Below are 24,475 nucleotides of genomic sequence, written 5' to 3' on the forward strand. Positions count from 1 at the left end.
TCCATCCCTCTCCTCTCGCTCTCTCTGTCTTCTCAGTCCACCCATCTCCTCTCCCTCCATCCCTCTCCTCCCTCTCCATCTTCTCAGTCCAACTCTCTCCTCTCTCAGTCCAACCCTCTCCTCTCTCAGTCCAACTCTCTCCTCTCTCAGTCCAACCCTCTCCTCTCTGTCCAACCCTTTCCTCTCTCAGTCCAACCCTTTCAGTCATCCTTAACTGGACTGAATGGACAGAGGCCAGGGGAAAACTGTCTCAGTCACCATAGGCAGTGCTGGATATGGACAGCAACTGTAAAATTATCCACCCGAAAGATGGCGTCGTTAGTAAGAGCACTACGACATTGTTTATGAAGAAAGAGTCTTAATCTTGGCAGTGACAACAGAATCTCACAGCCCCCATGACACCAATGTGCAACACCTCCGCAGCATCCTACGCCCCAGCCCACTGAGGGCTCAGCTCAGGAGATGGCGGGGGCTACCATGTCATTTCCTGTGGGACAGCAGGGGCCGTGGACACTCCTTCCACTATTAGTAATATGGTGCCACTGTCATGCACCTGTGATGCCCAAATGCCAGCTAGCTGGGAGGGGGTTTGGCTTGGAACGGGAGCCTACAGTATGTTTCTAAACCAAGTCCCACTGTGGCCAAAACTAGAGTGGTGGCCTGCCTCCCAGAGCCTAACTGCACTATGCAGTAACAATACTCCACACCCCCACCCACACGCCACCTCCTTGCTCCATTAACAGACGGCAGAGGGCAGAGCAAAGAGGCATGGCACTGTGGGATGCGGCCCGCCGGAAATGATCATCTGAGTGCCAGCGCTGAGATGCCCTCCACCATCCTGGCACAACAGAGTGCCAGTGAGCATGAGACAGGCTGCTAGTGCTTGTACTGTTTGCTCAGACTGTGCCTGTCCTCAAAACCATGCTCAGGCCTGGGTTCAAATAGTCTTTGTTTTCTTCTTTAAAAAAAAAAATGCCTTCCTTCGGTGCCAAATTAGGGCGGGTTTGAACTTTTGGGACTATTCCATTGGTTCCATGGTGCCAAGGCTCAATCAATTGTAGGTAAAGTTGTTACCTCATGAAAACAAATTGGTGCGTTCAAAAATGTAAAAAAGAATATATATGGGTGGCTGTTGTAGAGATAGACTTAGGCATACTGAGAAGAGTGTGTATATCAGGGAGTGTGGGCAGGGGGTGGAGCATGGAATTCTTGGCTGTCAATCACCTCTCATTTTGAAAAAAAAATCCTTCTGACCTCTCTCTCTCTCTCTCTCTCTCTGTTCTCTGGCTAAAGCAGAATAAGTGGAATAATGACGGCGGCAGGCTGGCCTTGTGCAGGGAGTCTGTGGAATTCCAAACAGGGGATGGAAAAGAGAGGCAGTTCAATCAGTGGGGAAAGGTCAAGTGCATGCAGATTCTCCCCGGGTCCACCACTGCTTCTCTCCCTCTCTTATACCCTCCCTTTCTCTCTCCTCCACTCTGCATTTCCACTCCAATCCTCTCTCCCTCCGGGCTCAAAGGCAATCAGGGAAAAGGTTTGCTATTTCTGCTGCCACTCGTGACCACATTTAAATATTCTACAGAAAACCTTTCCCTTTTTCTCCCCACTTAACAGGTCGTGGAGGTACAGTACTTCAATTGGATATTGAAGGGTAATTCTACTGTCATGTCTACCTCTGGCTCAAACACGAGAGCGAGAGAAAGAGCGAGAGACTGGAAGTCATTATCTGGAACATAGGCTGTGTCTATATAGTACACTACTTTTTGACCAGGGCGCACAGAATATCAGCATAGAAAAAGAATGACTAGAACTGACATTCCCATTCTTTTATTTCTTGTTCTACTCATTCTCCATCTACCTCCCCGATTGGCTTCCAAAGGCCTGCTGGATGATGATGTCAGCATGCCTTCTGGACATTGGGTTTAGAGCCAGGGCCTGCTGTTGGCTGGAGGCATGACAGGGAGACACAGATTGAACCTGAAGTCTGATCCAATCACAGGACAGAGCCCGAGAGGTCTGATCCAATCACGGGGCAGACACAGGAGCGGCTGTGACATGTGCGGTCTAACGAGGGAAGGACCTACGGCGGTCCGACCGTGGAAAAGAAGAACCCACCAACGTACAGAACCCTTTCTGACAGGCCTGTCACAAACACACCATATGGATAGCCACGAGCGTCATCGTCACTCCTGCTTATCTTGCCAACATTAAACCCACCATACAAGAAAACAAATGACGTTACAGAGAATAAAATGGCCTGGACACATTCTTACATTCTTGTCAAATTGTAGACTGAAATCGTGTAGGTGAAATTCTGTAGAGAGTACAGTACAGTGGCTTCTGTCTGAGGCTAGAAAGAGGTGCTATGGAAGGGCTGCTGCGTGCTGCTGTGCTGCGGTCCTGCCCAGCCCTCTTAGAGCTACTAATTCAAACCTCAGAACCCTTCTCTGTCCACACCTCCCTATCTAGGGAGAGGCCAGTTCCACAGGGGCTGAAGGCTGAGGAAGTGAGAGGGGGGACTGAGGTCAGTGGCATCCTTCTCCCCAAAAGGCCCAGGGCCATCCCTCGCTCTCCTCTGACTGGGCTTCCCCTCTCTGGGGAACTGCTTGACGAGAGACCCTGACTCCACCACCGTCTCCTCCCCTACCTCCATCTAGGGCAGCGTATACATTAGCTGCAGACAGGCATGATGGGGGGTTGGACGCTACAAATGTCACCTACAAAGGGAGACTTAATAAAAAATGACAGGGCCTGGCACCGGGAGTGTGCAGCCACATACTCTGGGAATTTGGGGATGCTGAAAGCAAGTGCCTATGATTTATAATTTAAGTAATGCCTCCACACTCCTTTTAATTCCACAGCCAGAAAGATAAAAACATTCACCCAGCGAGCAGTGGCCTGTATTCAACGATGCCAAGGGAAGCCAGCCCCCCCCCCCAAAAAAAAATCTGCAATTTTTATTTTTACATATCTGTATTTCTGTATGTGTAGGCCATCTATCTAAAGTGCCGTCTGGTCAAAAAGAGTATTACATTGTTACTACCCACAGCATTGAATGCAGGGGAAGCCAGAGACCACTAGGCTTCCCTTGATATTTATCTTTTATAATAATAGCCGATCATCATTGAGCTAAAGTGAGTGAGCTCAACTGTTAATGGTCCTGGCTCACCAAAAAACAGTGTCAAGGGAAGCCAGTTTGGATTTGGATTCACACCCATCACAAGCCAAACATAATTTACAGAAAAAACTTGAATTGTTGTGTCTCTTTATGTCATTGTCCTTCGGTGGCTGGCTAGCTAGCTAAAATGGTCCCTTTCCTGAATTAGCCATGGATGGAGATAGGGATTTAGACTTGTGGTTTTACTTAGATCCAATCATAAATTCATACATTGTTGTGCCCCTGGCCTGAGAAGATGAAAGTTCAATATGTAGCTAGATGTAGTAGGCTAATGTTAACTAGCTGGCCTAGTGCATCATTACCCATGAACATAAGTTAGGCTAGGGAGCAAGCATTTTAGCCAGGTAGCCTAGGACAACAAAAACTAAAAGCATGTACTATATGACAGAGTCATGAAAGAGAGGAGGATGGCATTGGCATTTCTGGGAAAGTCAACATGTTTTTTCCCCTACTCAATCTCAAACACACACACACACACACGCAAGCGCAGAGACATGCAGACACCCATTGAACTAAATTGTTTTTGGTACACTATATATACAAAAGTATGTGGACATCCCTTCAAATTAGTGGATTTGGCTATTTCAGCCACACCCATTGCTGACAGGTGTATAAAATCCAGCACACAGCCACCCAATCTCCATAGAAAAGCAATGGCAGTAGAATGGCCTTACTGAAGAGCTCAGTGACTTTCAACATGGCGCCATCATAGGATGCCACATTTCCAACAAGTCAGTTCCACAAATATCTGCCCTGCTAGAGCTGCCCCAGTAAACTGTAAGTGCTGTTATTATGATATGGAAATGTCTAGGATCAACAACGCCTCAGCCATGAAGTGTTAGGCCACACAAGCTCACAGAACGGGACCGCCGTGTGATGAAGCACGTAGCGTGTACAGATTGTCTGTCCTCGGTTGCAACACTCACTACAGAGTTCCAAACTGCCTCTGGAAGCAACGTTGGTACAAGAACTGTTCGTCTGGGGCTTCATGAAATGGGATTCAAGGGCTGAGCAGCCACATACAAGCCAAAGATCACCATGCGCAATGCCAAGTGTAGGCTGGAGTGGTGGAAACACGTTCTCTGGAGTGATGAATCACGCTTCACCAGATGGCAGTCCGACAGAGGAGTCTGGGTTAGGCGGATGCCAGGAGAACAATACCTGCCCCAATTCATAGTGCCAACTGTAAAGTTTGGTGGAGATCGAATAATGGTGTGGGGCTGTTTTCATGGTTCGGGGTAGGATATCTTAACGCTACAGCATACAATTACATTGTAGACGATTCAGTTTGGGGAAGGCCCTTTCCTGTTTCACCATGACAATGCCCCCATGCACAAAGCGAGGTCCATACTGAAATGGTTTGTTGAGATCGGTGTGGAAGAACTTGACTGGCCTGCACAGAGACCTGACCTCAACCCCATCAAACACCTTTGGGATGAATTGAATGACCTCACTAATGCTCTTGTGGCTGAATGGAAGCAAGTCCCCACAGCAATGCTCCAACATCTAGTGGAAAGCCTTCCCTGAAGAGTGGAGGCTGTTATAGCAGCAAAGGGGGACCAACTCCATATTAATGCCCATGATTTTGGAATGAGATGTGTGACGAGTAGGTGTCCCAATACACTACATGACCAAAAGTATCTTAGTCGTCACTGTATAGGTGATTTGATGATGTTGATGTTGAAAAGGTGCTGGAATAGTGGAGGCAGCTCCTGTTTTCTTTGCGACTTGCGGTAAATCTCCGTGGTTCTAAATCAATAGTTGTTTAGTAGTCCGAAAATGTCTGAAACATTAACTTGCTTTACCGTGCTGTAGTAGGTCATGTACAGTTGAAGTCGGAAATTTACCTACACCGTAGCCAAATACATTTAAAAACTCAGTTTTTCACAATTCCTGACACTTGATCCTAGTAAATATTTCCTGTCTTAGGTCAGTTAGGATCACAACTTTATTTTAAGACTGTGAAATGTCAGAATAATAGTAGAGAGAATGATTTATTTCAGCTTTTATTTATTTCATCACATTCGCAGTGGGTCAAACGTTTACATACTGTACACTCAATTAGTAATAGGTAGCATTGCTTTTACATTTTTGTTTAACTTGGGTCAAACGTTTCGGGTAGCCTTCCACAAGCTTCCCACAATAAGTTGGGTGACTATTGGCCCATTCCTCCTGACAGAGCTGGTGTAACTGAGTCAGGTTTGTAGGCCTCCTTGCTCGCACACGCTTTTTCAGTTCAGCCCACACATTTTCTATAGGATTGAGGTCAGGGCTTTGTGATGGCCACTCCAATACCTTGACTTTGTTGTCCTTAAGCTATTTTGCCACAACTTTGGAAGTATGCTTGGGGTCATTGTCCATTTGGAAGACCCATTTGCGACCAAGCTTTAACTTCCTGACTGATGTCTTGAGATGTTGCTTCAATATATCCACATAAATTTCCATTCCTCATGATGCCATCTATTTTGTGAAGTGCACCAGTCCCTCCTGCAGCAAAGCACCCCCACAACATGATGCTGCCACCCCCGTGCTTCATGGTTGGGATGGTGTTCTTCGGCTTGCAAGCCTCCCCCTTTTTCCTCCAAACATAACAATGGTCATTATGGCCAAAAGAGTTCTATTTTTGTTTCATCAGACCAGAGGACATTTCTACAAAAAGTACGATCTTTGTCCCCATGTGCAGTTGCAAACTGTAGTCTGGCTTTTTATGGTGGTTTTGGAGCAGTGGCTTCTTCCTTGCTGAGGGGCCTTTCAGGTTATGTCGATATAGGACTTGTTTTACTGTGGATATAGATACTTTTGTACCTGTTTCCTCCAGCATCTTCACAAGGTCCTTTGCTGTTGTTCTGGGATTGATTTGCACTTTTCGCACCAAAGTACTTTCATCTCTAGGAGACAGAACGTGTCTCCTTCCTGAGCAGTATGATGGCTGCGTGGTCCCATGGTGTTTATACTTGCATACTATTATTTGTACAGATGAACGTGGTACCTTCAGGCATTTGGAAATTGATCCCAGGATGGACCAGACTTGTGGAGGTCTACAATTCTTTTTCTAAGGTCGTGGCTGATTTATTTTGATTTCCCCATGATGTCAAGCAAAGAGGCAATGAGTTTGAAGGTAGGCCTTGAAATACATCCACAGGTACACCTCCAAATGATGTCAATAAGCCTATCAGAAGCTTCTAAAGCCATAATAAAATTTTCTGGAATTTTCCAAGCTGTTTAATGTCAACAAAGTCACTAAGTCAACTTAGTGTATGTAAACTTCTGACCCACTGGAATTGTGATACAGTGAATTATAAGTGAAATAATCTGTCTGTAAACAATTGTAGGAAAAATTACTTAGAAAGTAAATGAAGTAGATGTCCTAACCGACTTGCCAAAATCATAGTTTGTTAGCAATACATTTGTGGAGTGGTTGAAAAACGAGTTTTAATGACTACAACCTTAAGTGTTTGTAAACTTCTGACTTCAACTATAACTGCTTGCTTGTGGACTTCAGCGGACAGATGTTGCTCTCTGGTTTTGTTATAAACAAAGGTGGGGTTGAATTTATCTTGCCACCGTGTCTTCTTATTGTCTTTGCCACCGTTATATGTATATAGGCCTAGGCTAAGGATATGAACTTATAGGTTATATTGCAAACAACGCAACTGTCAAAACACATTTTTCCTGGCCTGGCTTCCCTAGTGGTATTACCTACCCACTGGTATTACCTACACACTGGTATTACCTACACACTGGTATTACCTACACACTGGTATTACCTACACACTGGTATTACCTACACACTGGTATTACCTACACACTGGTATTACCTACACCCCCCTCCCCGCCTCCCATTTCTCCCGCTAAGCTCTGTGCGCTCAGGGGAAATTGATTGTCTGGCAAGCCGATCTGAATGCTTTCCGCCAGTTAAGTCCTTTTTTATTGAGGGTATGAGGTATTTTTAATGGGAGTCACGTCAATGAACTGTGCAGCGGGGGGGGGGTTCTAATACCCCTGCTGCCCCACTCCTCACCCTCTCACACCCCCCCCCACCCCCCACCCCGTACCCACTGCCGCTTTCCTAAGCACCCACCCTCCTCACTGCTTTTGTGCAAAGGACAGAAGATGCAAATGGGAGCGCAGCTCCCCTCTCCTGTCACTGCCAGGTAACAATCTCCCTCACACCCTCTTTCTCTCTGTGAGCGGTTGGAATCGTTCAGGCTGGGCAGAGACAGGCAGCAGCGTTCTACTGAGAGCCCGGGTCAACTTACCCCACAACGCCGCCTCCTCGTCCCTCATCTCTAACTGGGCCGCGGGTGATCGATCGAAGATGACCTAGCTTTGCACGAGGGAGCTCAGTGTGTGCCCACGTTCCCCCGGCCAAAGCCGACATCTGCCCCTCCGAACCCCTTTTGAGCCTGGCTGAACAATCCCCTCTCTCATTGAGGGGTAACGGCTATAGAGTACAGTACAATTCTGAAATCCAACACACAGTCTCACCTTCGCCGGGACAGAAAGGAGGCCAGTCTTCTCAAATACACTCATTATAAACCTCAATGCGGCCACGGTGGTCATCTTTCAATCAACGGATTTAACAGGTGGACAGAGAGACAGAGAGCGAGAGAAGGGGGGACAAGGAGAAACTGTTCTTTTTATCTCGGACTCCCACTGGCTGCTCTTCAATAAGAGGCCCGGGGAGGAAGTGGGCTAATCCTGTCCAAATTGGAAGGAATCGATTAAGACGGCCATTCGAGGCCGACCTCTTTTGTCCTCGCACTCTTCATTTCTCCCCTCTTAATCACTTTCTCATTCACTCAACTGGACGGGCTTCACTCCACTATAGGTCTGCTCCATCCTCATGGAACCAGGAAACACTAACGTAAGGTCTGAACAACCAGGTCCTCTCTTTACCTCTCCCCTTTTGATAATTGACGCAAACAGGGGAAGGACATTGTTGAAAGCTAATTGGCCTGTCAGACCCAGGTTAGTATTTAATTTCTTGCCCTACAGCCAATCAGGGGCGTCGATATGCTGGGTAGAGCGAGGAAGGGGAGCAGGCACTGCTATCCCCATTAAAGGAGTAACATGTAACCTTTTAGCCATAATATTTGTGCGGGGTTTTTTAAACTTGAGGAAGCGGAGTATCGCTTTACAACCTTATCGTACTTTAAAAAACATCTGTTACAAGTTGTCAACCTTGCAAACATGAATCAATCATGCAACAGTGAAAGGTGTACACAAGCTGGCCAGAACAATAAAGCTATTTTATTGTGGCCTGCGGAAGTCAGAAAAGTATGTTTCCTTTACTACTGGTGATATGCTATTGAAAAGTAGGGCTATTAGCAGGTGAAATCGTTACGTGTACAATAGTTCCTTTAAGCTTCCCTAAGCTGAGGTTGAAATTGCTAGGTTAGTGTGCTCCTTCTCTACTTCCCCTTTAATCGGCTTGTGAGGTACTAGGACTGCCACGCAAACATAGAATGTTCCCAGAGTATTTAGTGCCCTATAAGCGTAACAGCCCGCCACACACACACAGGACAGTTTTGTTCCACTAAAGGGTTAATCCTGAGGCTTCAGGGAATTTAGGCAGAAATTCACCTTCCAGCGGGAATACGGCAGCTTTCTTTAATCCTTAGCTGTTCCAAACTAGTTTCTAGTTTCTTTCCCCTCCCGTTTTACATAATTTCCCATGGACATACAGTGTTTCATGTGAGGGAAGTTGGAGGCTTGTGTTCTGGGCTCAAACAGAGCAGCTGTGGTGCTTTACAGCCAGCCCACCGTGCCGCAGATGCAGGGGCCAGACACTGTAAATGTTTACACACCCCGAGGGTCCCCGAGGGTCACCCAGGGCAAGGGAGGCACATTAAACACTAACACTGTTCAAACGTGGCGTTGCCAGGACTGCACAGTCAGCACAGCTAAACAGTCCCTCTCTTCACAATGAGGAACAACACAACACGGCAACCCCAAAGACTCACTTTACTGTAAGTGCACACCACATCAAATACAGTGCCTTGACTTTTTCCACATTTGTTGTGTTACAGAGTGAAATTAAAATGGATTAAATTGAGATTGTGTGTCACTGATCTACACACAATATCCCATAATGTCAAAGTGGAGTAAAAATGTGCTTAACAAGTTACATAATAAGTGGCATAGACTCACTCTGCATGCAATAATAGTGGTTAACATGATTTTTGAATGACTACCCCATCTCTGTACCCCACACATAGAGTTATCTTTAAGGTACACAAAGACCAGGGACGTTATCCAAAGTTTCGCAAAGCAAGGCACCTATTGGTAGATGGGTGAGAGAAAAAAAAGCAGACACTGACTATCCCTTTGAGCATGCTGGAGTTATTAACTACACTTTGGATGGTGTACCACTATGCCCACTCACTAAAAAGATACAAGCGTCCTTCCTAACTCAGCTGCTGGAGAGGAAGGAAACCGCTCAGGGATTTCACCATGAGGCCAATGGTGACTTTAAAACAGTTATAGAGTTTAATGGCTGTGATAAGAGAAAACTGAGGATGGATCAACAACATTGTAGTTACTCCACAATACTAACCTAAATGACAAAGTGAAAAGAAGAAAGCCTGTACAGAATACAATTATTCTAAAACATGCATCCTGTTTTCAATAAGGCACTAAAGTAATACTGCAAAAAAAATGTGGTAAAGAAATTCACTTTTTGCCCTGAATACAAAGCATTTTTTGGGGGCAAATCCAACATATCACTGAGTAACACTCTTCATATTTTCAATCATGGTGGTGGCTGCATCATGTTATAGGTATGCTTGTCATCGGCATGGACTACGGAGTTTTTTGGGGATACAAAAAAACCTGGTTCAGTCTGCTTTCCAACAGACACTGGAAACAAATTCATCTTTCAGCAGGACAATTACAAACATACACTGGGGTTGCTTACCAAGACGATATTGAAATGTTCCCAAGTGGCCTAGTTACAGTTTGCTCCTTGAAAATCTATGGCAAGACTTGAAAATGCCTGTCTAGCGATGATCAAGAACCAACTTGACAGAGCTTGAATTTTTTAAAGAATAAATGGGCAAATATTGTACAATCCAGGTATGCAAAGCTCTTAGAGACTTACCAAAAAACTCTCATAGCTGTAATCATTGCCAACGAGGTTGAATACTTGTCTAATCAAGATGTGTTTTGTTTTACATAATCAGATAATTTTTCCTTCCAGTATGACATTAGAATATCGTGTGTAGATCATTGACAAAAAAGGACAATTAAATCCATTTTAATCTCACTTTCTAACCTAACAAAATGTGTCAAAAGTGGGGCTGACCCTATTTAGTCGACTGGTCGAGTTATTCATTGTCTTTTGTTTGGAGTGCTCCTGTCAATCTTGAGTAAGGACATGCACCTGTTTATGCATAGAAGTACAGTCGGCCTAGGCTGTCTGGCCTGCGTGCAAATGTAGGCCTATAAATGTGCCCATTTGGGGATCTGATACTAACTCTGATTGACTTAACTCACCATCACCGTGGAGCTTCTCAAAGTATTTTTTTATTTGAATCAAACAGCAAGTAAACAGTGTTTATTTGACCTCCATTGAGAATGACAATAGTTCCTTTGAAAAATATTTCCCCGGCTCTCCCTTTCTATAACCACTCAGCATGAAAGGAGAAAAAAAATGTCATGCTCTGATCCGGTGGAAACTTCGTAAAATAGACCGATCTGATTATTTCTTATACCTTGCACAAATAGCCGACAGCTGTGGCTGTCTGTCCGGAGTTTAATGGCGCAGGAAACTCTGAGGGCCCAGAATATTTTATACAATGTTTCAAGGTTGCTAACACAAGATTTTGGATATAAGTTAATTGTTGATACAATGTTTCAAGTTCCTTGCAGACAGGCCATGCGTGGCCAATGTGATTTATAGGATATTTATCTTTAAATCGGGATATTTTCTACCTGCGGGCTGCAATGTTTTTACTTGTTGGCTTAAGGTAGGCTATGTGTACATATTAGCAATGGCAATAGAAGTTACTTTTAGATTTGTATCATTTTCATATCACTTTGATTAACCACATGACATTGATTTGTAGATATTTAGACTTTATTATAAATTAAATGAAACTGTTCCACGAAAATGTGCATATGAAAATCATAACTGGCATGCAGAACAATAGAAATGGTACGATAACATGGCACTCCAAATGGAAAAGGTTTCAGACTGCTGGTGTAGCCTATTACCAGCAACTTCAGGAGCGTAACGGCAGAATCTGCTAAGGCCAGTAGCAATGGGCAGCGGGGGGAGGGGGACATTTTTTCCCCTTTCTGGTTAGGCTATATTGATCTCTGGCTCCCTCTTTAGTAATTTGTGTTTCTTAATTTTTAATTGAAGTGCATAAAGTTCAGTAGCCTACATATAGTTGAATTTATTCAAACAGTGTGTCTATATATGGAAAAATACACATTTTAACATTTCGACCAATCGATTGGTTGAAAGAACAGACGACTCTCGGTCGACCAAGATTTTCATTAGTCAGGGACAGCCCTGGTAAAAAGTCAAGAGGTGTGAATACTTTCTAAAGGCACTGTACATTTGGAAACAACAAATAACGTCAACCTAACAAAACCCTTGACCTTTCTTATATTTCCTTGTCGTGGACTTACATTTTCGGCTGAGGGCTTGAGGCGGCTCCAGGGCCTTGCTAGCACACAGGGGGTGCTGGGAGGATGGGATGGGAGGGTTCTGCCTCCTCTGCAGGCAGGCCAGCATGGTGGGGGGGTGGGGAGACAACTACAGCCGGAGGACTGCCAAGGCCAACCTGGGGGAGAAAGAGAACGAGAGAAGAGAACGAGAGAAGGGAATGAAGAAAGAATGTGAAAAAAGCATCAGAACAGAAGAAGCAAAACTTCAGGGGCATGGAAGTCTGTGAAGCTCAGTAGCAGGCTGGGACAAGGACTGGCTCGATGCCGCCTACAACTGCCTGTCTTCTTAGGAACTCTGTGACAATGATAAACATGCACCTGCCCTGTGCTGGGGGCAGAAGAGTTCAAACAGGTTAGAGGAAGGAGGGTCCAAACTGACGCTTTCAAACATGGCATCTGCTCTAGCGTGACTTCTGTCTATTAGATACACCTCTTTCTAACTAACACAAAGTGCCTTCAGAAAGTATTCACATCCCTTTTTCCACATTTTGTTGTGTTACAGCCTGAATTTAAAATTTATTAAATAGAGTGGTTTTTGTCACTGGCCCACACACAATACCCCATAATGTCAAAGTAGAATAATGTTTTTTGACTAATTAATTAAAAAATGAAAATCTGTAATGTCTTTAGTCAATACAGAGCATTCGGAATTTATTCAGACCTGTTGACTTTTTCCACATTTTGTATCGTTTACAGCCGTATTCTAAAAGAGATTATATCGTTTTTTCCCCTCATCAATCTACACACAATACCCCATAATGACAAAGCAAAAACAGGTTTTTAGACATTTTTGCACATTTATTAATAATACAAAACGGAACTATCACCAGTGGTAAAGTATCAATTGTGATACTTGAGTAAAAGTATAGATACCTTAATAGAAAATTACTCAAGTAAAAAGTAAAAGTCACCCAGTAAAATACTACTTGAGTAAAAGTCTAAAAGTATTTGGCTCTAAATATACTTAAGTATCAAAAGTAAAAGTATAAATAATTTCTAATTCCTTAAAATGCACTGATAGCCAGGGGGAACACTCATTTACAAATTATGCATTTGTGTTAGTAAGTTTGCCAGATCAGAGGCAGTAGGGATGACCACGTGTTATCTTGATAAGTGCATGAATTGGACCATTTTCCGGTCAGCTTAGCATTCAAAACATAACGAGTACTTTTGGGTGTCAGGGAAAATGTATGGAGTAAAAACTACATTATTTTCTTTAGGAATGTAGTGAAGTAAATGTTGTCAAAAAATTAAATAGTAAAGTAAAGTGCAGATACCCAATAAAACTACTTAAGTAGTACCTTGAAGTATTTATACTTACGTACTTTACATCACTGAATAGAACATTTACATAAGCATTCAGACTCAGTACTTTGTTTAAGCACCTTTGGCAGCAATTACTGCCTCGAGTCTTCTTGGGTATGACGCTACAAGCTTGGCACACCGGTATTTGGGGAGTTTCTCCAATTCTTCTCTGCAGATCATCTCAAGCTCTGTCATGTTGGATGGGGAGCGTCGCTGCACATCTATTTTCAGGTCTCTCCAGAGATGTTTGATCGGGTTCAAGTCCAAGCTCTGGCTGGGCCACTCAAGGAGACTTGTCCTGAAGCCACTCCTACTTTGTCTTGGCTATGTGCTTAAGGTCATGTTCCTGTTGGAAGGTGAACCTTCGCCCCAGTCTGAGGTCCTGAGTGCTTAAGCAAACTCCAAAGCGGCTGTCTTGAGCCTTTTACTGAGGATTGGCTTCCGTCTGACCACTCTACCATGAAGGCCTGATTGGTGGAGTGCTGCAGAGATGGTTGTCCGTCTGGAAGGTTCTCCCATTTCCACAGAGGAATTCTGAAGCTCTGTCAGAGTGACCATCGAGTTCTTGGTCACCTCCCTGATCAAGGCCCTTCTCCCCCGATTGCTCAGTTTGGCCGGGCGGTCAGCTCTAGGAAGAGTCTTGGTGGTTCCAAACTTCTTCTAAAGAATGATGGAGGACAGTGTGTTCTTGGTGACCTTCAATGCTGCAGAAATGTTTTTGTACCCTTCCCCGTATATGCTCCTTGACACAATCCTGTCTCAGAGCTCTACGGACAATTCCTTCGTCCTCATGGCTTGGTTTTTGCCTTGACATGCACTGTCAACTGTGCGACCTTATATAGACAGGTGTGTGGCTTTCCAAATCATGTCCAATCAATTGAATTTACCACAGGTGGACTCCAATCAAGTTTTAGAAACAACTTTTTCCTCTGTAATGAATACGCTATTGTCCGGTTGGAATATTATTGAAGATTTATTATAAAAAGACCCTAAGGATTGATTGTAAACATCGTTTGAAATGTTTCTACAATAGAACTCGACTTCTCGTCTGGATTTTGCGCTCACGCATTGTGCCTTTGGAATAGTGAACTAAACGCTCTAAAAAAATGGAAGTATTTGGACATAAATATGGACGTAATCGAACAAAACAAACATTTCTTGTGGAAGTGGAAGTCCTGGGAGTGCATTCCGACAAAGATCAGCAAAGGTAAGTGAAGATTTATAATGCTATTTATGACTTTTGTTGACTCCACAACTTGGCGGGTAACTGTATGGCTTGCTTTTGTGGCTGAACGCTGTTCTCAGATTATTGAATATTGTGCTTTTGCCGTAAAGCTTTTTTGAAATCTGACACAGCGGTTGCATTAAATACAAGTTTATCTTTAATTCTATGTAAAACATGTATCTTTCATCAAAGTTTATGATGAGTATTTCTGTTATTTGATGTGGCTCTCTGCAATTTCTCCGGATGTTTTGGGGGTATTTCTGAACATGGCGCCAATGTAAACTGAGGTTTTTGGATATAAATATGAACTTGATCGAACAAAACATACATGTATTGTGTAACATTGAGTCCTGGGAGTGTCGTCTGATGAAGATCGTCAAAGGTTAGTGATTCATTTATATTTCTGCTTTTTGGGACACCTCTCTGTGGTTGTAAAATGGCTGAATGCTTTCTGTGACTAGTTGCTGACCTAACATAATGGTATGTTCTGCTTTCGCCGAAAAGCCTTTTTGAAATCGGACACTGTGGTTGGATTAACGAGAAGTGTATCTTTAAAATATCTGCAAAATACTTGTATGGTTGAGGAATTTTAATGATGGGATTTCTGTTGTTTTGAATTTGGGGCCCTGCAATTTCACTGGCTGCTGGCGAGGTGGGACGCTAGCATACCGAACGATCCCAGAGAGGTTAAGGACCGGGGAGTTTTTCAGGATAAAAAAGAAACGCAAAGGAGCTAAGCACAGGCAAATTCCTAGAGAAAAACCTGGTTCAGTCTGCTTTCCACCATACACTGGGAGATGAATTCCCAGGACAATAACAGCACAGTAACTGATTGTCAGCAGGACAATAACATAAAACACAAGGCCAAATCTACACTGGAGTTGCTTACTCAGAAGACAGTGAATGTTTCTGAGTGGCCAAGTTACGGTTTTGACTAAAATCTACTTCAAAATCTTTGGCAAGACCTGAAAATGGTTGTCTAGCAATGATCAACAACCATTTTGACAGAGCTTGAAGAATTTTGAAAAGAATAAATGGGCAAATGTTGCACAATCCAGGTGTGGGGAGCTCTTAGAGACTTACCCAGAAAGACAGCTGTAATCGCTGCCAAAGGTGATTCTAAAGTGTATTGACTCAGGGGTGTGAATACTTATGTAAATTAGATATTTCTGCATTTCATTTTCAATACATTTGCTAGAATTTCCAAAAACAAGTTTTCACTTTGTCATTATGTGTATTGTGTGTGGACGGGTGAGAATTATTATTATTTTTATTCGATTTTGAATTCAGGCTGTAAAACAACAAAATGTGGAATAAGTCAAGGGGTATGAATACTTTCTGAAGGCACTGTACAGTACATACACATACACTCCTGTGCCATGGTGATTGATAGCATTATCTCTGGACAGCAAAAAAATGGTAATCTTGAGAAACAGCAGTCTGTCTGTAGCAACTTAACATGCGACCGCTCTCGGAAACTGTCAGCAAAGGCCTGGGGGACCAAGATATGTGTGTGTGTGTATGTGTGTGTGTGTGTGTGTGTGTGTGTGTGTGTGTGTGTGTGTGTGTGTGTGTGTGTGTGTGTGTGTGTGTGTGTGTGTGTGTGTGAGAACAGGCAAATGGGTGGGGAGGGGGAGTGCCAACCCTGTATCAGGGCCAGTGACGGCACTAATCAATCTCCCCGTAGGCTATAAATCTCCAGCTCTATGACCATAAAGACCCAAATGCCTCACAGAATGTAAGTTATTGTGTGTATAAACTCTATCGCTTCATTCGTTGTAGACTAAACACAATGTAAAAACAGTAGATCAGAACCTCAAACTATAAGTAAGTCTATAATGGTTAAAGCATGTGTCTGTGTGCATCTATTTCCATACCCCATTTAAAAGGGACTTCAATATTTTGTCTTGCCAATTCACCCTCTGAATGGCACACACACAATCCATGTTTCAATTGTCTCAAGGCTTAAAAAGTATTCTCTAACCTGTCTCCTCCCCTTAATCTACAATGATTAGAATTAGATTTAAAAACTGGTCGTGATTGGGAGTGCCATAGAGAGGCGCACAATTGGCCCAGTGTCGTCCGGGTTAGGGTTTGACCGGGGTAGGCCGTGATTGTAAATAAGAATTTGTTCTTAACTGACTTGACTAGTTAAATACAGGTTAAATAAATAAAATTAAAAGTTACAACAATATGGATCAGAGATATTTCCCCAAGGTTCACCTGGTCATTCTATGTCCTGTGTATATGTGTGTGTATATATAATATATATATATATATATATATATATATATATATATATATATAAATAAATATATATAAATAAATATATATAAATATATATATGTGTTTTTTAGTTTATACATTTTCAGGATGAAAAAAACACTTTCAGTGTAAACTTAAACGACTAAAACTCAGATATAAAGTACATAAAAAATATAATGGACCTACATATTTTTTTTATGACATAATCTTTGAGAATTTACAATCACCAAAAGAAAAGCTAAACAGTCAGGGAGAATTGAAAACTCCAAAAACACTTAATTTAGCAGCATTGATTTATTATGTTTAAGAAAAATAACATAGCTTTAGCCCATGGCAAAATGCATAGAATTTCAGCAAATTAGCTTTAAAACTGCAACATTTTCTGTCAGCTGCGTGTCAAAATGGGTAGAATTTCAGGAAATGATCTTTAAACTGCAAAAAAATTTGCTTCACCGCCAAGATAAATAAAGCCTCTAAATCTTTTTTAGAAACAGTACCAGTCAAAAGTTTGGACACACCTTCTCATTCAAGGGTTTTCTTAATTTTTTACTATTTTCTACATTGGAGAATAGTAAAGACATCAAAACTATGAAATAACACATATGGAATCATGTAGTAACCAAAAAAGTGTAAAACAAATCAAAATGTATTTTGTATTTGAGATTCTTCAAAGTAGCCACCCTTTGCCTTGATGACAGCTTGCAGGCGCCCAACCTGCCACGAGGAGTCACTAGAGCACGATGAGCCCTCCGGCCAAACACTCCCCTAACCCGGGCGGCACTGGGACAATTGTGCGCCGACCCATAGGGCTCCCGGGCACTGCCGGCTGTGACACAGCTTGGGATCGAACCCCAGGCTGTAGTGGCGCCTTAGCACTGGGATGCAGTGCCTTAGACCGCCATGCCACTCTAAAATGTTCTCTAGAATTCATCCGCTCCGATGGGCCGACCTCGCTGATTGCCATGCCCCATGACACGCCCACCATCTAAGCCCCTTTTTGATGGACAAAAAGCCCTGGCGTTCATGTGCTGTATGCATAGTCAAAGAAGACCTATTGATTGCAGTATGTGCATGCACGCACATGCCAGGTGCCCCTGAAAAGCCTACTAGTGTGTGCAGTGCCATTTCCCCTCTCTCTCTCACACACACACACACACACACACACACACACACACACGCACACACACAGCGAGGCAGGCCTGGCCCAAACACACAGGCACTTTGAGCTCATTACTGGCCATTCACAGGCTAAAAGCCTCTCTCTGTGTCCTCTCAGCCCATTTATTAAAGGTCCAATGCAGCCGTTTTCATCTCAATATCAAATAATTTCTGGTAACAATTAAGTTAGCACCGTGCATGCCCCGCCCACCTGAGGATGTATTTTTTAGCCATCTATTTCCTGTGTTTGAGTGGTGCAAAATCCACTTGTCACTCAAATCTCGCTGGATTGATATAGCTGTCACTTTACTCCTGTGGCTCTTTTTTGAGGCTCCAGTCTCCTCGGAGGCGTGGCTTCATATCCCACCGCTGCCACCAAATGTGAACTAGGTAACGTGGAGATGTGGTCTTATGGGTAGATATTCAGGAGGCTTTTCAAATAGTCCATCTGTACACGTTCTACAGACTATCAGTAACATTTCAATTAACTATAAAAACTAACTCTAGCTCTGATCCTTATCCTAACCCTAAACTTAAGCCTTACCCTAATCCTAGCCCTAACTCTAACCCTTACTCTAAACCTTACCTTAACCGTACCCTTATCAAGCAGTTGCTTATCAACAGATCGTCAGATGCTTATGAACAGATAGTATGACCATCATCTACAGATGGACTATCCAAATAAAGTGTGACTGAAGGTCTGGTGCAAAGGTGTCCATATTTATCCACAGTGTTCAATAGTGATAGCTGGCAAAGATATTCACAACACGAGTAGACAATAGACTTACATCTCAAACAAAATAACAAACTGCAATAGCTATTACAGGTTAGGAGTGTACCTCGCTCAAAGACTCCCCACTTAAATTCTAAAGCAGAACTGAATTTCTCTCCAAAACAAGCCCATATACTGTATACCCAGGAAAATACCAACATGTATGGCAACATGACACCAACATCTGGCTAATACCGATGTATTAGCTGTATTAGTAGGTTTGGTAATCAAGCCTACTACTGTTGTGTCGTCAGCAATCATCAAGTTAGCAGACGACACAACAGTAGTAGGCTTGATTACCAACGATGATGAGGCAGCCTACAGGGAGGTGAGGGCTCTGGGAGAGTGGTGGGGGTGCAGTGGAGAAGGTTTCAAGTTCCTTGGTGTACACATCACTGACAAACTGAAATGGACCACCCACACAGACAGTGTGGTGAAGAAGGTGCAACAGAGCCTCTTCAACCTCAGGAGGCTAAAGAAATGTGGCTTGTCACCTAAAACCCTCACAAACTTTTACAGATGCACAATTGAAAGCATCCTGTCGAGCTGTATCACCGCCTGGTATGGCAACTGCACTGCCCATAACTGCAAGGCTCTCCAGAGACGGGTGCGATCTGCCCAACGCATTAGCGGGGGCAAACATACTGACTCGACTCTAGTCACTTTAATAATGGAAAAATTGATGTAATAAATGTATCACTAGCCACTTTAAACAATGCCACTTTATATAATGTTTACATACCCTACATTACTCATCTCATATGTATATACTGTTTTCTATACTATTCTACAGTATCTCATTCACTTAATAATGCTTACATATCTTGCATTACTCATGTCATATGTATATACTGTATTCTATTCTACTTTATCTTAGTCCGGTCCGCTCTGACATCGCTCATCCATATGTGTATAGTCTTAGATTTGTGTGTTTTGTGTATATGTTATGTAATTTGTTAGATATTACTGCACTGCCGGAGCTAGAAGCACAAGCATGAAATATATTGTGTCCGGAACAGACATGAGCACTTCCATGCACACTGAATCATTAATGACAAATTCTGGTGTTTATGTCAAACAGTTTAGCTATAGGTCAGTCTTCTGTGATGTATGTAAATTGTAATATTGGGATGTAAACTCAAAATTGAATAAATGTAAACTCTATATCTGGCATGGTACAGGTGTCTTCTTTTCTTTTAAGCCCATAACCATGCGTGTGAGGTGTATACTTTTGTTTCAAAGTAGATTAGTTTAACTCTACCAAGAATCACTCTGTGACCCTAATTTAGCCCACTGCAGTAAAAGGTTAAATTGGGCACACGTTAAACAACATCATGAACAGTTACATGAATGGAACCAGTCAATGGCGTCCGGCAACCTTGTAGCATATAGTGGTGCGCGCAATCCTAGCGTACAACCCAAATGACAGACACACGGAACTCCAACAATTCGGGAAGTATGAACAAAGAAAAGCATTAACAGGCCGAAATAAACCGTTTCTATCTCGTGGTGTTATGATGATTCTGTGCACCGAAACAAAGTTTCATTCTTGAGTATGCTTAGAGACGGGTAAATAACCGCATGTATGTGTGGAAAGGAATATATTGTAATGAAACAGCAGGGAGCAGGTCTTGAACCCTCGACCTTCGAGCCCGAGGTCCGGGGCGCTATCGACTGTACCGTAAAAGCATGCTCGAACGGCAGGGTCGATTTCCGCGCTTATAAACCCAGGGTCGTTGCACTATGAACATACCTTTCCAAACAAACATTTTCCTACCATACTGGGCATGAACTATAAACTGTATCTTACTGCTAACAAAGGAGCTAAATAATAATATAGTAATGTGCACTATAATGTTTCTAGAAAAAAAAGAGCAAATTGTATGCACGAAATTGAATGCACTCCCTTGCCTTTGCCTTTCGTTGTCTGGCAACGTGACATTATTGCTCTGGAGCTCTAAATTTACCGTAAATATCAGTATCACAGTAGCCACCAGTTTGTCGCAACTAATCAACAACGCAATAAACTTTTCCAACATGAACTACTGTTGAATAATGCAACCAAACCATATTAGCTCCACTCTTCAACCATTCACAAGCGTGTGCAGATAATTAAAATGTTTATTTTGTCATTCTTACACACACTGGCTAAATGTCGCTTGCATATAAATGTGGCTTGCATGACAATAAACACACCTAGTTAGCTAGCAATGTTAGTATATTAAACATAAACGTTTACCCCTCTCATACGAATATGTAAAAGTACAGCTCCACCGTAATAAAGCTATCTTAGAACAAACCAGGCTTAGTTTTATCAATGCCATGAAGTCATTATATGAGGTAAACGCAAAATGCCGATTGAAAATGCTGATAATTCCCTTGGTGAGTTGATCAGCTTCTTGCATGGGTGGTGGCTCACGCCGTTATTGCAATTTCAGGTGAAAACTCAAGTCTAAAATATAATAAAAATTTCTATACATTTCATCTGTTTCAAAAACAATGCTCTGCTGTTAGCATTTTTACTGTATGAATGTTGGGCTCAACGAGATAATTCTGTTTACACTGCCCAACTGTTGGGCAGGTGTCGTGCGCGACCTACAGAGGTAGCGTTGGAGCCCAAAGAAATATTCATTACAGTTATGTCTCTCGAGAATAGATATTAATTCTCATCAATGAGAATGAACCCTCAGATTATAGGAGGCGCGTCCCCCTGCATTCAGGGGTCTGTCTGCCTAGACAAGCATCCAACCAGGTTGGGAGAGCAACCTCAGGAAAGGGCCTTGCACACTCCAAAAGTGGAAGCCATTGTAAAGGAGTAGTGTGCATGTGTGTTTGCTACCGTCTGTCTGTCTGTTTGTGCGTGCAGCCCTGGTGATGCCCCTCCCCCTTCCACCAGAGCAGGACAGGTCTGGGAGCCTGGTGGCGGGCTGACTGGTAGTGGGCGTGCTTGGTGAACAGGGCGGGGCTTGGGCCTAATTGAATAGTGACCCACCGGCTCACTGTGGGACGCCCCATGCAGCGCTTTTAACAAGATGCTGTGTCTCCCCTGTTAATAAACCCAAACAAGTTAATCCAATCGACACACTCAAATCCCTTTCTTTTTTCTTTAACAAGGCACTGCCTCTACCCCGCTGATCCCCCAGCTCCCCCTCATGAATAGCGGGAGAATGAAAGGCCCCATTACCATTAGGAATGGCTGGCAGTAAACTCCCCTGCCCTTTAACTTTCCTCCACGCACAGCACTATACACGCACGCACACATTCACGCATACACACTAGTCTATGGTGGATAGGGCACACAATAGAAGAGCTACAGACCCCAATTTGGACACACAAACACAAAGGGAGAGGCTCCCATAGATCGCAGACACACACTGCACCAGCACACACACAAGTATAAACAACACACACACATACAAATCCTGAGAGGACATTTGCTGACAGGCACGCAAGCTGGGACATTAAATAAGGCATTGTTAACCAACCCTCACAGCTCCACTAACAAGAGACACCGATTCCCTAGAACAATACAGGCCCCTAGACACAGTCTATACTCAACAGTCCTGCACAACCCAATACACCAGCAAAACAAAACTGGCCCTACAAAAGGCCATTGTGTGCTAAAGCCTACAGGAACTATTTGGTAGGTGACACATTATTTATATAACACGTATGGAGAATGGTCAGTGCAGCAGGATCCATTCACTTCACTGTTAGTAATCACGGTCATTCATAATACAGAATGACAATACTTACAAAGTCTTACCCTCTTCGAGGGTAAGCACGCCGACCCGAAAGGAGCCGTTGTCACCAAACAGCCTAGTTTGTTTGCCTAAATACCAGGGCCCAGTTTCCTCATAGTGACGGAATTTAGGCTTACGGGTGTTTTAATGATGCATCTTTCCCACAGCGGCTGAAAGGCGTAACCCACGTTTCCCAAAACACGCAGAGAGAACCAAGTGCGTCGTTGGAGCATGTGTCGATACTGATAGGATCGAAAGAAAGGCCATGCTGCTCTCGGATCAGCTTTCTCAATTCAAATCTTACCTTAAGATTATAATTGTTTCACAATACTGAAGACGGATCACCTCCTAGAGAGATATTATCACCTATGGCTGCACATATTGATGTGGCTTACCCTATAAAAATGCACTAAATCACTGATTTGGCACATCATTGCTCACGTTAGGCTACACATCATGAAATATACTGAGACAAATTATAGACCGTAGACTACAAGTAGCAAAATAGACCTACATTTATTGAACATGAAATGTATTTCAATATGATTGAAATAGGCCTATAGCTACTGTATTTATATGTTAATGCAGTCATCTCAGTTTTCATTTGAAGACTATTTTCATACGTCGCCTGTTTATCAATTGCAAAGACGTTGAAAGACGTTCTATTCGTAGTCAACTTTGTTCTGAGGTTATCCACGGTCAAGAGACGGATAAACCATATGATCCTAAGTTCAGGGGAGAACGTCTGTGTATAAAGTGTTGCGGAAGGGCAAAAAAAAGAAGCATTAACGACGCATTTAGCTGTTCTACGAGTGGTCTGAGGCAGGCGTTAGATTACAAGCGTTTTAAAGTGCAACGTCAATAACAATGGTTTTGGGACACAGCTCAGAGTTTTAACGATGCTCCTAAAAAAGGTTCCAAGGATTAACTTTGCTTTTGGGAAACCAGGCCTAGGTAAGAACCAGCTAAATCTGGGTTGTCAAATAAAATAAAGCAGTATCCTTTTGGTTCCATATTCCAGTCTGCGTCAGTCTTTCAGTCATGGTCTGCTGTCAGTCCAAAAGCAGTGAGTAGACTGCCATCTCGTATCATCACACGCTTGCATACACTAATGTCAACCATGTCATAGCAATGAGTACTAATTGACTTCTGGGCTGACTGCGGTGTCTCTGTGCAGGGCTTGTTCTATCATTAATGCCTAATAAAAGGCCACCCAAATGAGACAACCGTGACACTCTGACCAAGCAACAACCCCTTTACTGCAGTTCACACATGAAAAATGCATACAGTTAGAACCACATACATACCTCTTAAAATGAGTGGATTTGGCTATTTCAGCCACACATGTTGCTGACAGGTGTATAAAATTGAGCACACAGCCATGCAATCTCCATAGACAAAACATTGGGCCGTAGAATGGCCTTACTGAGGAGCTCAGTGACGTTCAACGTGACACTGTCATAGGATGCCACCTTTCCAACAAGTCGGTTCGTAACATTTCTGCCCTGCTAGAGCAGCCCCAGTCAACTGTAAGTGCTGTTATTGTGAAGTAGAAATGTCTAGCAGCAACAACGGCTAAGCCGCGAAGTGATAGTCCACACAAGCTCACAGAATGGAACCCGTCCTCGGTTGTAATACTCACTACCGAGTTCCAAACTGCTTCTGGAAGCAACGTCAGCACAATAACTGTTCGTGGGGAAATGGGTTTCCATGGCCGAGGAGCCGCACATAAGCCTAAGATCACCATGTTAAGTATGCCACCATTTGACTCTGGAGCAGTGGTGTCGCCCTCTCTGGAGTGAGGAATCACGCTTCACCATCTGGCAGTCTGGCGGACAAATCTGGGATTGGCGGATACCACGAGAACGCTACCTGCCCCAATGCATAGTGCCAATAATGGTTTGGGCTAGGCCCCTTAGTTCCAGTGAAGGGAAATCTTAACACTACAGCATACAATGACATTCTAGATAATTCTGTGCTTCCAACTTTGGGGAAGGCCCTTTCCTGTTTCAGCATGACAATGCCACCATGCACAAAGCGAGGTCCATACAGAAATTGTTCGTTGAGATCGGTGTGGAAGAACTTGACTGGCCTGCACAGAGTCCTGGCCTCAACCCCATTGAACACCTTTGGGATGAATTAGAACGCCG

General features: G+C 43.3%; 1 protein-coding gene across 2 annotated transcripts in view; it reads right to left on the bottom strand.

The window, feature by feature from the left end:
- The window catches only part of fam222a (family with sequence similarity 222 member A), a 77,355-nt gene that overhangs the window by 22,527 nt on the left and 30,353 nt on the right, over positions 1–24,475 (bottom strand). Inside the window, exon 2 of one of the 2 annotated variants that reach the window (XM_024439373.2) lies at positions 11,819–11,973. The exons of the other annotated variant lie outside the window; for it this stretch is intronic. Within the exon in view, the coding sequence (XP_024295141.1) occupies positions 11,819–11,924 (106 nt within the window). The 5' untranslated portion in view covers positions 11,925–11,973. The remainder of the gene's footprint in view (positions 1–11,818; positions 11,974–24,475) is intronic. 2 annotated transcript variants of the gene reach the window in all.

This window comes from Oncorhynchus tshawytscha, linkage group LG12, assembly GCF_018296145.1.
Source record: "Oncorhynchus tshawytscha isolate Ot180627B linkage group LG12, Otsh_v2.0, whole genome shotgun sequence".
In the NCBI taxonomy this organism is placed as follows: domain Eukaryota; kingdom Metazoa; phylum Chordata; class Actinopteri; order Salmoniformes; family Salmonidae; genus Oncorhynchus; species Oncorhynchus tshawytscha.